Raw genomic sequence first — 15,398 nt, forward strand, 5'->3', positions numbered from 1 at the left:
GTCACATCCCCTCCACCTTTTTCATTTTACAGGCAATTGAGATGTTGTGGTTATTACAATGAAACGTGCTGTTTTACCTGGAGATGCTCCATTTAAATTGCCTGGTCCCAGCTCTGGTGCTATAAACCCTCTAATATAGATGAAGAGCCACGTTTGCTATAGCCAGTTACCATGGATACTACATTCTCTCCCCCACGTTCGATGTAACACCATAGGCAGTTAGTCCCTGGGTCTTCCAGTTAAGATTCTGTTCACATATTCCCTTATTGATAGGAAAAAAACAAACAAGCAGTCCATGAATAGCTAATTTCTACCTCATCTCTCCACTGCTGTTGCAATAACTGAATGGCTTTTTTTTTTTAAGTATATATAAATGATACTTTGTCCTTTCCCATATTTGATTTGGCATTCAACATAAAATCTGGAGGGTTAAAGGTCTGTTTCCCTCTTGATGTACATGATTCTTATCATTGTAGAGCACCAAGCAGAAAATACAGGCTTCTATTTACAGGCATTCCCAAATGAAGTCAGTGCAAACAGAAAGCCACATAAGACTTTCATTTGATGGCAGCATTCCTATTCATTTCAGTGGGTCCTTGCATAGACCCAGGGCTGGACAGTGGCAGCCTAAAAATCTTTTCAGCTTTGCCTTAAATAACAAGCAACTATCACCTCTGCATTTGCAGGATTCACCGCACAGCACTTAGCTCAGGGAATGCCTAGGGGATACGGCATTGAAATAAGTAGGACTCTGAACTTGACATTTTGCAGGATCAAGCCCAAATTTCAGGTCATTAAATGGCATGCCCCCTACCCCTACTGAGCTCAAGTGGAGTTCTGCCATTGATTTCCTGGGTTCAGGATCAGGCCCTTGGTTGTCAGGGTTCAGACTGGCACACTTCATTGTTAGTCAGCTCTCTTCTCCTGCCATATGTTTATCGCAAAATTCATGTCACATCCAGTTTGCAATTAAAGCCTGGATCTGTGCTTTGATTGGTGGCTAACTAGGAACTGCTGTGAAAAAAGGGCTTCTGGTGTAAATTGCTTCGCCAAACACTCCAGCACAACAAACAAGGAGCATTTATTTATTCCTTTGCCTGCACATATTTCCCCTAAGCGAGAAGCTCCCTAAACTAAGCGCTCAGGACAACAGACCAACCGAAAGGAGAGAGTGGAGAGTTTTATCCATATGCAGTAGCCTGAAGCAGCAAGAGCTGCAAGTTTCATATTCTGTCGCCATCTCTGCTTAGAATCCCTGGAATTTATCGCTAGAACTATGCAAATCAGCTGCTTCGGATCACACAGGCCTAGGACAACTTTCCCCTTTTGTTCACATCCATGCACATCTCCTGAATTTGGCCATGTACTGTGGGTTATTGGTTTCATTTCCCAATCAGTGGCAACGTGCTCTGAGAGAAGACAAAGACAGAGCCAACCTTGCAGTTTGAACAAACTCAGATAAACCCTCCAAACTCAGGAGACACTGCCTCACAAATATTTAGCCGTAATGCAACCCAAAGATCATGGGGTTATAGAAATACTATAGGAACGCCCAGGTCAATGCTTTATTGTGCTAACCCCGCACACACACAAAGTACGGGCCAGGGACACTCCATGCCACGATGAGCTTATAGTCTAAATAGAGAAGACAGATAAAGGAAGGATAACCCTCCTCATTTCAGAGATGAGGAACTAAGGCACAGAGAGATTAAGTGACTAGCCCAAGGTCTCACAGGGAGTCTGTGGCAGAGCTGGGGCTAGAACCCAGATCTCCCGAGTCCAGCCCTTCCTCTCAGACCTTCACATTCTGCAGGAAGGAAAGGACTACACAGGCACTGACCGAAATGGTAGCTAGTAAGAGCTGCTGAATTGGTTATTTGGATCAGAGAACGGCAACATTCATTTTGTGGGCTAATGCCATTGAGTGTGGTATCCTGTGAATCTCTCAGCAGGTCCATAGCTGCAAAAAACTTGCAGTGATCTTCCTTGGAAGGCCTTAAAATGGCTATTCTCTGCTTTATGGCCCACATACCCCGCATCCCACCCGACACTCCAGGCCAGCAGCATTGAAATCAATAGGGGCTGCATTGACTGTTAGGGGGGGAATTTGGGTTTTGATGGCTGGTACAGCATAGTTCTGGATGATCTAACGCACAATGGGCCAAATTCTGCCCTGGATGACCTGTGAGCAACGCCTATTGAAGTCAGTGAGGCAAATTCTCCTCTGCATCATGTTGGTGCAGACCTAAAGTGCCTTCACTTGAATGGCTGTGCTTCTGCATGGCAGAGCAGAATCTGGCTCACCGACTTGGGCCTTACGTGCATGCTATTACAGGCAGGATTTGGCCCAGTGTCAGGTGTCACTTCCTCACATCTTGACAGATTTGTGGTCTAACACTCTGCTGTGTGTAGCACAACACACTGGGCAAGTGGCCAATCTCTTGGCTTTCCTCTGCACAGCCAGTCTGCTGAGGCTTTGCAGTGCCAAGAGAGATGGGAGCCAAATTTGACACCTGTCCAACCCTAGCACCTTCAGTAGGATTGTGCGGGAGCAGCTGAAGGCACAGCATGGCATGACGTGTGTATCCAGGGCTGCCGTTGTGAGCAACGGCTTGAGGTGCAACTGAACAGAAGACGACGGCGGGGGAACATGAGCCTTTCCCCTCACTCTTGTAAGATTTCCAAGATTTGGATGTTTTCAACCGAAGTCCTATTTCAACCACAAGGTTTCCCACTGCTGGTTCCTTCTCCCTTCCCAGTGCTCAGACCCATTATTACAAGGGCTTTCTGTGAATTACAAGATTGAATTTAAGACTCTTATCACTTACATGCCCTGAGTGGCTGTGGTTCCATTCTTGGCACAGCTTTGCATTCTTAGCACTGGAAAATTTTAATCAGGCCAAAATTTGGGTTTGGAGCCACTTGAAAAGGGGACTTTTGCTGCTGTGATCTGCAGCTTGGGAATTCCTAGCTGGGTTAGGCTCCAAACCCAAAATAGTTGAAACATTTGAGCCAAGGCTAAGAAAATGTTTACTAGATTGGGGGCAGGGTTGATACTTGCTTTTCAAACCAACTTTTGTACAGACCAAAGGAATCCATGCACATGAAAGGAGGTTGTTTGTGTCAGTATCTCTCCCTACACTGTATGGACTTTCCAATAATACTGAGTTCTACAGAGTTGGCACGGCCCTTTAAACACATCTGACAGCACTTTCCAACAGGGGAAAAAAACACAGAGGAAATAAAACAGAAGCAAGAATCAGGCTCAATGTAAATCTAAAGCTGAAGAAAGAGTACCTCAGCCTGCCCTGCAAAGCAGTCACTGTGGGACAAAGAACGGGATACGAAGCGTCTTATCTGCAGGTCACTCACTGAATTCCACCCCAAAATGGCAGATGTTGATAGTCATTACTGCAGTTGGGTCAGAAGAAGTTTTCCACCCATATTTGGTTGGTTATAGAAATCAGTTCACTTCTGTTATATTTGCACCGCTTTGTGTTTGCTTCCCATGTGTGTTTGAGCCAATGGATTTATTGGCTGGAAGACCCATGGAAACAGCACGTGTCTTAACCTATATTAGAGGGTATTTGTGGGAAGCAAATTTCAAATTCACAAATGCAAGCATTCCACAGGAAACCAGAGTCTAAAAATCATCCAATCAAGAAACAGAAACATTGCCAGATGATCTGAGTCCAATCATCCCAGATTGGAATCAAGCTCCCCTGTCAATTTGTTGGAACCATCTGTTGTGTCTTGTCACACTCAGACTGTAAAATCTTCTGAGCGGGGACCATGTGTGTACAGCGTCTAGCACAACGGGGACTGGAGCCTGTAAGTGCTACACATCATTAAGAGCCATCATCAAAACTAAAACACACAGCTCAGATTTCAACTACTCTCAAGAAACTGCTGGCTAGACGTCTGCAGATCCAAGAATTAGACATGGAAAGAACCGAATAACGTCAAACAAATTAACCTCAGAAAAATCTGAAGCTGTCACTTGTGGAGAGTTTGCAGATAGAAAGAGAATGAACTCAGCTCAGCAGATGAGTTATTCACTGTGAAGTGTTTATACCTCTCTAGTCAGAACCATCTGAGGCGCTGTGAAATGAGTGGCTGCATCTCAGTCCAATGCCTGGGAATCTCTATTGCAAACCAGTCACAACCAATGGCCGGTCCCCCATCGTGACAGTCTCAGAGGACAGGCAGAAGTGAACTGTCCTCTCTTCAGAGCAGAGGGGATACATGTTGGGGGGGTAGTGGCAGTGCAAGGGGGTACAATTAGTGCCCATTCAGTACCTGGCCTGTGGCTAGCTAGAGAACTCTATTCTCCTGTGTTCTCCTGGCACATTCATCAATCCAGGAGGAAGGCATTGGAAAGGGATGTTCTCTACAACTTTCCCTGCTCTTTCATCCATGCATGCATCTGGGTAGAGTTCCTCTGGGCGGTGCCCATTGATTTCCTCATCTCTTTCTTAGGGCAAGGGGCATTTTCCAGGGTTGTCTGTTCAGTGTCTCCCTGGGATTTCTTGTTTTAACCCTTTGACCTGCACGCCCTATCCCTATGTTCCATTTATTGTCCCCTGTAATCACTTACATTCTGGGTTCTGTAGCCACTCGCTCATCTGAGGGAGCAGGCCTTTTACTGTTCTGGGGAACTCCCCCCTCCCGCTTCCCAAGATTCAGGTAGGTCAGTGCCTTTCCTGAGCACTGAATTTGCACCATCGTAATAAAATGAGCAAAAATGGTGTGTGTAGGGATGGAGCATTACACCAAGGGAATGAGTTAAGAGCTCCCAGTTACAGGTTCTTAAATCTGGGACTAGACAATCCAAATCCAGCCAGCAACCTAGATCTCACAGTGAAGACTGAAGACCTCATCAGCCCCTAAACTGCTCTCTTACCTTTCTTTCTGCAGGCGGAGTGCGCCATCTGCTGTTTGCCAAACAATAGCTGTTCCCTCCCTTTGGTCTGAAATGCCAGAGAGATTTTAAAAGATAGATCAGACAATCCCCCAAAAGCGGAGTACTGTCAATGGCAAGTGTTCCAACACCAGGTGCCAGGCCTCCCGGAAATCATGGCATTGGCTTAAAATCACGATAAATAAATTTGGGAGTCTCTTTGCCTACTAATTTCTGTGTTTTGAGGGTGCAGTCATGGCTCAGTAGCCATTTGGGCTAGAAACGGACTTTTTGTCCCCTACATAAAAGCTGGGATTCTTACTCCATATTTCTCCAGGAGCTGGGGATTTACGTTAGACATCAAAAGGCTCAGCAGTGCCAACGCTCCTGGTTTGTTGGGACAAACCCTCTCATTCTTGTCACCGAGGGAGGGATCAGAGTTGAGACAGGCCCATAAAAAGAAGCAAAGGAGACGGCTTGATTTGAGATGGGGACTCGTTCCATTACAGCAAGGATTTCTGGGGGCACATGGCTCATCCTAGCTGGTGCTTGGGCAAACTCCTCCAGGCTGAGTGTGAGCCCGCCCCCAGTGCAGTATTCTCTGCCAGTCTGAAAGCTCCAGGCCTTCTGCCCATCTTGGGCCCTGAATTCCTGATTACCACACATTAGTGAATCATGGACACATAGGGCTGGAAGGGATCTTGAGAAGTCATCAAGTCCAGCCCCCTGCACTGAGGCAGGGCCAAGTAAACCTAGACCATCCCTGACAGGGGTTTGTCCAGCCTGATCCTAAAAACCTCCAGTAATGAGGATTCTAGGTCTCACCAGTGCCGAGGGACAGTTACTGCCAATGTCTTACATGCAACCCTCCTGCTAGTACACCCCAGAATGATATCAGACTTTTCTGCATCTGCATCACATTGACGACTCATATTCAGTTTGTGATTCACTATCACCCCCAGATCCTTCTCAGACGTACTATCACCTCGCCAGCCATTCCATTTTGTAGTTGTGTGTAGATTGTTCCTTCCTAAGTGGTGTAGTGGGCAGTGGGCAGGGGCTGGGCGCTCACCAGCAGGGTGTCAGTCTTTGTGGGTGGATAACGACTTCTAAAGAAAAGCCCTTGGCACCCTGCCACATATTTGCAAGCTGAGATGTGCTTTCAGGCTGCTCTGTAGTCAATGAATAGCTTTGCTGTTTGTTCTCTTGTAGTCCCCTAGCAGCCTTGCATTGTGCTGTCACTTCTGGCCACCCACCAAAGAGAGTTCAAACAAAGTGTGTGCATTGGGATCCTGCTGCTCTGTCTCTCCCGCCCCTTGTGGCGCCCACACAGGAGGGGCCAGGGGCGGGACTTGGATTTCATTTGTCAAGTTTATCTTTCCTTTCAGCTTTACACATCAAGTGGCTGGCTGGATGAAGGCAGAATGGCAGCAGGTTAGCTCGGCAGCTGGGGGACAGGCAGGGGAGGAGCAGCTAGAAAAGAGATGACTCAGAGGCTTTTCGGGGGCTTTTTCTCCCAAGCCCACTGGGAGTGGGGTGCTGGGGTTAATCAGTCTGGAGAGATGAACAATCTCTAAAGTGCTTCTGTGAATGGCTGGAGAGAAATGGTGCATTTGGGATGTAATCTTGGCACAGCTCCTGGGCAAAGAACCACAAAGATCCCACTGGCCATGGAGCTGTTAAAAGCATGAATGATGTTACTATAGGCAAGTAAGGTACCAGACTGGTTAACTGGGGACTGGTTGGGTAGATCTGAGGAGGGGAATTAAGTCCCTTAGTGTCACTGCTTTGGAATGGTGGCATAATCTAGTGACTAAAGCAAGTAAGTGGGACACCTAGTTTCTAATGCATCCGATGAAGTGAGCTGTAGCTCACAAAAGCTTATGCTCAAATAAATTGGTTAGTCTCTAAGGTGCCACAAGTACTCCTTTTCTTTTTGTGAATACAGACTAACACGGCTGTTACTCTGAAACCTGACCATCCATGGTATCCGGAGTCATTTACCCTCTGTACCCCACCTGTGAAATGGGGACACTTGCATCCCTCATGAGGCATTGAGAAGATTAATGAAAATAGTCATTTGCAAACACCGCAGAGGTCTTCAATGTGCTCTTTAAATACTAAGTGTCGTTACTGATGATCAGCATTTGTAAACAAGGGAAAACTGTTAAACATATCCAAAGCATAGAAGTGTGTTCAATTGTCACCAATGAGTAGCACATTCTTGTGAATGTTCCAGAGGTGGACGCCAGCTAATCAAACTTGCAGCATGGCTTTAAAAGTGGACTGCACAGTTGCAGCTGAAGAATCAACCCCGCTAGCAGGTAATTGGCTTACACATTTCCAGTGCCTGTATAGTAACAGTGAAAGATAGGTCTATTTTTATTTTAAACCAAAGATTTTTACTTAAAAGAAGCCTGTGGTGTGTAGTTACCATCACTAAATATTTACAAGATGAAGACAGAGATTGGGTGACAAAAATAGAATCACTTTTTATAAATCCTTCTTACCGTTTCACCCTCTCTGTCGGGGTTGTGTCTTCATTGCAAAAGATAGGTGTGTTTTTATACTGAGATCACTAGGATTTTACACTGGGATAGTGGAGTCAAGGCACTGAAGTTTTTACCTTGATGTAACTAGCCAAGGTCAGCCCCAAGCGTGCGTGTGGTTGGGAGGGAAGGGGTTGAATATTGACCTTACTTCAACACAGGTTTTTAAAAATTGATGTACTTTTTTGATAAGTAGATGCTGGGCCTGATCTTGCAAAATTGCTTTCACACAGGTAGCCCAATGGGCATCAAAGTTAAGTTCAATCCAACAGGAATAAGGGTGGCAAACCCAGCTCAGTTTTTAAGCAGCCAAAATTCCCCATGGACGTGGGTGGAAGTTTTGCTGAGGAAGCATTTCGCAAGCTGGCCCAGTGAGCATCAGCTCAACAGAACAGAGCTCTTTCACGGACAGGTATTCCTGTGTGCTGTTGCATCACTGGTATCTTTATTCTTTCCCCAGACGTGGCCTTGGCGTGGAAGAGTCTTCACAAAGCCAAAGAAGTGGTAAGTGAGGTTTGTAGAACTCTGACTCTTAAGGAAAGTGCCTCTGGTTACACGAAGTTTTGCCTGAATGATGGCTGAAATCCTGACCCTACTGACTTCACCCTATATCTCCAGCTCTGTCGTCTTTTGCTATTATGGCAATAATCAGAGGCGACATGTGGGGGAGAGTGGGTGCATACATATGGGTCACGTGCCTCCCCCAGAATTGCTGCTTGGCTTCCCTGAGCACGCTCAGTAACATCTACTGAAGCCACTTCCCTCACTCTGCCCCCCCACTATCGGCAGGTACAGGTCGTCTGCTAGCGTTGCCAATTTTGGTTGGACGCATTCCTGGAGGTTTCATTACACGACATACTCTTTGATTAAAGATTAATCTTTAATTCCTGGAGACTCCAGGGCAATCCTGGAAGGTTGGCAACCTGACTCGTCTCTGGCGATAGTGAAGCATGATATTAATAGGGTAGGCCCAGATCCTGCATGCACTTCTGCATATGTTTAACTCTAGTGCCATTGACTTCTGAGACTACTCTCACCTGAGTAAAGTTACACACACAGATAAGTGTTTGCAGGATCACTGGTATCACGTCTGCCGTAGGGCTATTCCTGATTCACACAAGCTGGATCAGAACTGGGTTTAGCATTATACCCAGATGTAGAGACACTTTCCTTAACCTATGTATTAGATAATTTTAACATTGGCTTTAATACATTTTTAAAAATCTATTAGGCCTACCAGCGTAGATAATGGAGAGAGTTGTTTGTCGTCTCTTATCTTTCCAGTCAACTGCATTCCTTCCAACTGTAGAAAATACCAAAGGTAACATGCCTAGACATGCCAGTGTTTACGCACAGAGTAGCCGGGAGGAAAAGATTAATCAGAGAAGCAACATATACCAGCAAAAGGCAACCAGAGAAATACATCCTATGTCCCTTTTGAAAGGGAAATTTGCCTTTTTACAGTTACAGAGGATTGAAAACAAATTTGACCACGAAGATTGGAATTATGCCAAAGATCAGAAAGCCAGGAAAAAGCTACCATGTGAAAGGAGCCCTGGTGAGTTCTGATTTACTGGAGAAACAATGCTGGGATTGATTGTTTTCCCCTCTCTACTGCAGACAATCAGCCAAAGGGGAAAGCTACACAGCACTTAATGAGAAAGAACTAACTGGCGGGGGGCTGTAACTAAGGAGGTGAAATCCTAGTGGATGTAAGGTATAGGGAATCTGTGGAGGTAAGGCACAGGCGGGCAGCATGGTGTTAATCTCAAACAGCAATATCAAGATAAAAACTACCCATGACTCGTCTCCATTAGGATTTTAGAGCTGGACAGTTATCTCTGTGTCAATACACACTTTTATTGCAGCAAAGAGCCTTTAAAATCATTCTCTAAAAGCCAAAAGAGGCTAAGAAAGGAAGCAGGGAGTTTCACCAGATCACTGATAAAAACAGAAAGTGACAAGAACTCAGTTTGTTGGTTTTCTTTTCACGTTCACAACTGAGTTTATTGGCAGGAAAACATTGAAGCTGCTTTCAGAGTAACAGCCGTGTTAGTCTGTATTCGCAAAAAGAAAAGGAGTACTTGTGGCACCTTAGAGACTAACCAATTTATTTGAGCATAAGCTTTCGTGAGCTACAGCTCACTTCATCGGATGCATCAAATAAATGATGCTCAAATAAATTGAAGCTGCTGACTCTCTTGTATTTAGGGGTGCTATTTCTTCCCAAAGCACCAGGGCACTGCACCATTCTCAAGGTAACAGCTTAATTCCTAGGCTCTTGTCTTGTTAATGGGAAAAGCAAGAGAGACATATGGAGCCGATCTGTTCCAAGGGAATGGATACTTTGCCTTGCTGACTGCTTTTGAAGAGGAATTGCCTTTCTTTCCCAACAAGAGTTACCATTAGACAGGGGAAATGAGGATTCAGATTCAGTCCTGGGGTTTAACGGACACCAAGGTTCTCAGACTTTCCAATCACTGGCTGCAGCATTAAAGCCCAGAAGTTCACTGAACACAGTGTGACAGCAATGGAGGGCAAGATGCACGCTCCATTGAAACAAGCGGAACAGTCCTCCTCCCTAAGGCCCAGATTCTGCATTCGGATCTACGACGTCAGACCCTACTCACACAGAGCGCTGCTGATGTCAATGGGCTTCACATGGACCCCTCTGCACTGATCTAGGGGACTGAGAAAGATCACAAAGAAAGGCTTAGTCGGGATGGGAGAGGAGGGTGAACTAGGGGCACAAACGTTCCCTACAAACAGCAGATTATATATCCGAGTCAAAACCCAGTGAACCCAATGGGCACCTTTCCGTACAGTCCAGTGAGCTCATTCTCAGGCTCTGTGTTGCTTGGGGCTGGGGAACGCTTTTGAGTGTATTAGCTGCCCGCCTTTGCATAGCCCTAGACCAGAGCCCTGCCCAGCTGCCACACAGGTGCAGAGGTGACCCCAGAAATCTTTCCCACAGTACACACCATTAATCCCTGTACAGCCATCCCTGCTGCAGCCGCTGGCCCCAGGGCCTTGCCCGCCAAGTCCGTCCCATGCTCAGATCCTGCCTTCGAGCTCGGCCTGCCCAGGTGCTGTGTCACTCCCCATTCATCAGAGGGGACGTAGCCTGCTGGAAGCGGGCCAAGGCCCAGCAGGCCCCCAGGGGGAGCCCTGAAGCAGGAACTGGTCCCACAGCAGTGGCTTGGAGCAGAAGCACCAGCCACTTCACTGCCCAGTGTGTTCGCTTAGATTTGGCCCTGCAGCCCCTCTGTCGTGATGGCAGGAGCCTGAGTGGGCAGTGGGGTGGCCAAGGCTGCTCCTCCTTGCTGCTGCCAGTGCTACACACTGTGTGTAAGGTGCACACCGCTGCAGAGCCACGGCGCAGGTGCTGTAAAAGGAGGAGACTGTGTGCGCTCTGTGGAGCCCTTTTAGTTTCCTGTGTGTACAGCGCCTAGCACAGTGAGGCTCTGCTCTGTGAACGGGGTCTCTAGGCATTACCATGGTACAAACAATGAGCAGTGATGCATGCTCTCCCACTCCCACCATCTATTTCAGGGGTTCACCATTTCACCCTCATTTTGTGGCAGTTGCTCCTGGAAGCCTAGAAAGAGTTGACAGCACACACACTAAGTGCTACCAACACTGAAACAAAAGTTCTGAGTAGTGCAGGAGAGAGATTGAGGCCATTATTTGCTGAAACACCAAAGAGCAAACTGACTTGTGCAAACCCAGAAACAGCCCTGTCCAGAACCACAAAGGCTGGGCCAAGTCAAGACTGGCCCATTCCAGAGATTTGTTACTGTGTACTATTTCTCACAGATTAAACTGTACTGGTGTGTTTAAAGGGCCAGATCTGGTCTCCACAGACCTCCCACTAAAGCCTATTGTGCTCTCTTCAGCCAAACTTAAATATTAATTCAAGAAAAACTTCAGACTCTCACTGATTTGGTTGTGTTGTGCTATAGACAGTAACAGAGGCCAAGAGGAAACCGTTTCAAATGAAATCAAGACTGGGGAGAGCTGTCTATCCTGCAGGTAAATTACACCCAATATCTGCTTCTCAGGCTGGGAGTGGCTAATTAGTACAGATTTTGAAAGTGCTTTTAGGTCCTTGGATGCAGACACCCATAAAGAGCAAAAGTCTCTTAAGCTCAAAACTTTGTGTTTTTTTTTAAAAAGAACTAAAGCTCCTAAATTGTTTCTCCCTAGGAAATCTCACCAGCAAGGCCAGTGGCATGCTGAGCCAGCGTGCGGATTTACTAGTTAATCTTCCTAATGAGCCTACCTGAATAATTTAACCAGAGTTTATAATAACCCCACCCTTCCTCTGCCTTTTTTTTTTTTTTGGTAGATTCTCCCACTGCTCCTTGCTTTTTTTAATTTGCAAATATTGAACTTAGCAATAGATATGGCTCCTTGCAGGAGAAGGCAGTAGTGCATAACTGTTCAGTGTGTCAGAGACCCAACGCTGCTCATGGGTAACAGGGAAATTCCCCTTTTTCTCAAGTGGTAGGGATTTGTGCACTGGATTAGGAGGACTGGGTATTCTCGCCGTTGTCACTATGAAGCGAGTGAGTGTTGCCAAGAGGTCAGAGCAGTGATCGCTGGGATTCTAATGCTGGCTCTGCCACAAAACTTGCTGTGTGATCTTGGGCAAGTCCTGATCTGCTGTGCCTCAGTTTCCCCCTCTGTTATATGGATAAATGAGGATTGTTGTGCAGCTCTGAGATCCTCCACCAGAGGCGGGTGATAGAAACTCAAATTAGCGTTGAAGTAAGAAACGTAATTAGCCGTTTGATCATTCAATTCCCCAGAGTTCAGTGCATTCAGGCTCTTTTTCTTCTCTCAAAACAGGGGAAATTGTGCAAGTGTTTCTCCTGCTTGGCCAGAGAGCCAGTCCTTTGAGAGCCAGGCTGTGAGGAATGGATCAGCCAGAACGATGCACCTGCCTTGCAGTAGGGAGCCAACCTCTGCAACATGCAGCCCCGGCAGAACGGAAGCCCAAGGCGGCAGAGCTGAAACTGGCATTCAATCTACTCCAGAGACTCTGAGCGTACTGACAAGCAGGGTCAGTTTTAGTGACCAGATAAACACAGGCAAGACGAGCCCCACAGAACAGGTGGAGGGAGCTCACTGCTCCCCACAGCATCTGCCCTCTTCCCCGGAGGACAGCAAGCAAGCCGCCCCCTGTGCAGTCTGGAGCCACGCTCCCATGCGCCCGCCAGCCACGCCTGTCACGTGCTCCCTTTCTCCCTGCAATAGTCCCATTGCTCAGAAGCAGCAGGGACTGAGGAGACGATCACCCGACAACAAACTAGAGCGGCTCAGAGAGAGAATTCGGGAGCAGACGCAGCGACACCAACGTCTGGTTCAGGAAGAGAAGCCGCCCAGTGCCAGCTACGCCGGGGAACTGCTGCATCTAGGGCCCCTGAAGAGGAAGGTTCGCAAAGTGACCTTTGCTCCTCCAGCCCCAGTTTACAGAGGTCAGTGCCAGTCTGGTGCCGACTGAGCGCTGCCGGAGAAGAGGCCGGGGCTGTGCAGAGCGGCAGCTTGCAAGGCCCAGCACCTGCTAGGACAGAAGCTCCCCGCTTCCCAGCGCTGGGAATGGGGGTGGGGCCCGTGATCATAGAATCATAGAATATCAGGGATGGAAGGGACCTCAGGAGGTCATCTAGTCCAACCCCCTGCTCAAAGCAGGACCAATCCCCAATTTTTTCCCCAGATTCCTAAATGGCCCCCTCAAGGATTGAACTCACAACCCTGGGTTTAGCAGGCCAATGCTCAAACCACTGAGCTATCCCTCCCCCCATGCCAGACTTTAGAACAGGGATGGTGACCAAAAAGGTCAATTCGTGGTGGCTTTTTATATTGTCGTTGCTTTTTCTCTCTCCCCTTGAGCCCTGCGCTTTTGGACTCTTGGTAACGAAGGTTTACAGACCTTACACGCATAGGGATCCAAGAAATGGACTCAGGAGCAATGACACATTAGTGCTATCTACATGTGGTCAGGAGAACTACATAGTTAACCCCCTGGCTTCCACATCATCCCATCCGGTCCACATCACACCTTCATGTACTTCATTTTATATACCTTCCTTCCCTTTCTCCCCGCCCCACTCTCCATCTGAAACCGGCCATCTGCCCATTAATCCACCTGGGAGCTTTGCTTTCCAACATGCCCAAGCCTCTATGTAGCTTTGCATAGTCAGGACTTAAATCAAGAACCTGCCACAAAAATGTTTCCTACTTTCCCCCACAAATACAGAATCCTCCTTCCACCAGCTTCACACACTGTCAGTGGAGGGCCACCATTGACTCATTGGCCCTTCGGTTTCAGAGCTTTGCTCGCAGGTAGACATAAGAGAACTTGCTTAGGTAGTTGCCTCTTTTGGGTGGCCTAGGGGATAGAGTATTGGAAAGGGACTCAGGAGAGCTGGATTCTATTCCTGGGTGACTGCTTTGCTGGGTGACCTGGAACAAGTCACTTCCCTGCCCCTCAGTTTCCCTGTCTGTAAAATGGGAATGCTGATACTGACTTCCCGTGTGAAGTGTTTTAAGATCTATGGATGATGAGTGCTAGACATGAGCTAGGTGTTACTAAGAAATAATAGAGGAAGGGTCAGTCCATTTTATTGTTCTTTTGACTTGTCAGCATGGAAGATCCACTCTGCCTTCCCTGCGAATGATATCAATCTTTGTCAGATAAAAACCATGGCAAGAGACTCCGGCCGTGCATGAGAATTGGCAGCACAGCAGTGTGGAGGGGGCATCACAAAGGAGTTCAAACAGGAGCTGTGCAGTTCAGAATGCACCACTGAGGATTTAACAGCTTGTTCAGCTGAACTAGAATGGTTCTGAAAGCAAATTTTAGCCACAAAGCCGGGTACAAGGAAGCCTAACTTGGCCTTAGAGGATTGTACACTGTTAATTGTCACTCTGCTTTGGAGTGATTTAAGAGGTCAAAGGTTTCTGCAAGTGAATGATGGCCCAGACTCAGCAGCAAGGATGTTTGTGTGTTTAGATTAGCCTGGCTGCTGTTTCAGATGATGGGGAATATTAAGGTTACATCAGAATATAGAAGACAGGCTGAAACACTAAGCATGTCAACCAGTCTTATTCATACACTAATACTTTCCAACTGCTAATGGAACCCAACAATTAATTCAGTTAGTGCACAGGGATAATTGAACAATCATAGGATTTAGAGCCCCAGCCCCATTGACAGTCACTGGTGTTCCCCGAGAGCTTTCCCCAGAAATAGCTGTTTACATCGTGATGCTGTTCAGTGGCCTGCATGAAGTGAAATGCTGGGTCTCCGTCCAGTTCCCTGTAGACGGGTATCAGCATCACAAAAACCAAGCCCTGCAACTGACACCAATTGCCCTCTCTGTGGGGAACCTAATCTGTACAGGGGCCAAGCTCTGGATCTTTACTGAGCCTGCATTAAACAGAATTTAAACCAGTCCAGACTGACACTGTTTAAAACACAGTTTGATCACTCATTGTTGACAAGACCAAGCGAGATTGAAACTAAGTCGTGAAACCACGTTGCCTTGCCACCCCAGGACAAGGTCAGATATGAGCTGGAATTGGTTTTGATAAGTATGTGTCTGCTTTTAACAACTGCATGAACACATCATTACCAGCCAACAGCCCTTGTGTGTCTCACTGTGGAGTGACTCCTTTAATTTTCCATTCCTTTAGGTTTTAGTGCTGTGAAACTGAAGGTTGCTCATTCTTCTGCGGATGAAGAGACTGGACTATCAGAATTTGAAGATGTGGCCACCACCAGACAAACCGGGGATTATAAAAACAAGAATCCAGGTTAGTGCGGCTAGTAACACAGGGGACTATTTGCTAATGGGGATTTTGCATGCATGAGATATCAGTTCTGCAAATGAAAATTTGGGCTGAATATCCAAAGAACTTTTCCACTAGTCAGAGATAATACT

General features: G+C 46.9%; 1 protein-coding gene across 1 annotated transcript in view; it reads left to right on the plus strand.

Annotated features, from left to right (window-relative positions):
• The first annotated feature begins 6,861 nt into the window (after window positions 1–6,861).
• The window catches only part of CCDC187 (coiled-coil domain containing 187), a 71,228-nt gene continuing 62,691 nt past the window's right edge, over window positions 6,862–15,398 (plus strand). Inside the window, exons 1-6 of the mRNA XM_078849074.1 lie at window positions 6,862–7,224; window positions 7,910–7,953; window positions 8,914–9,007; window positions 11,412–11,481; window positions 12,301–12,929; window positions 15,151–15,270. Of these exons, the coding sequence (XP_078705200.1) occupies window positions 7,131–7,224; window positions 7,910–7,953; window positions 8,914–9,007; window positions 11,412–11,481; window positions 12,301–12,929; window positions 15,151–15,270 (1,051 nt within the window). The 5' untranslated portion in view covers window positions 6,862–7,130. The remainder of the gene's footprint in view (window positions 7,225–7,909; window positions 7,954–8,913; window positions 9,008–11,411; window positions 11,482–12,300; window positions 12,930–15,150; window positions 15,271–15,398) is intronic.

The sequence above is a fragment of the Lepidochelys kempii genome, chromosome 16 (assembly GCF_965140285.1).
Source record: "Lepidochelys kempii isolate rLepKem1 chromosome 16, rLepKem1.hap1, whole genome shotgun sequence".
Taxonomy (NCBI): Eukaryota; Metazoa; Chordata; order Testudines; family Cheloniidae; genus Lepidochelys; species Lepidochelys kempii.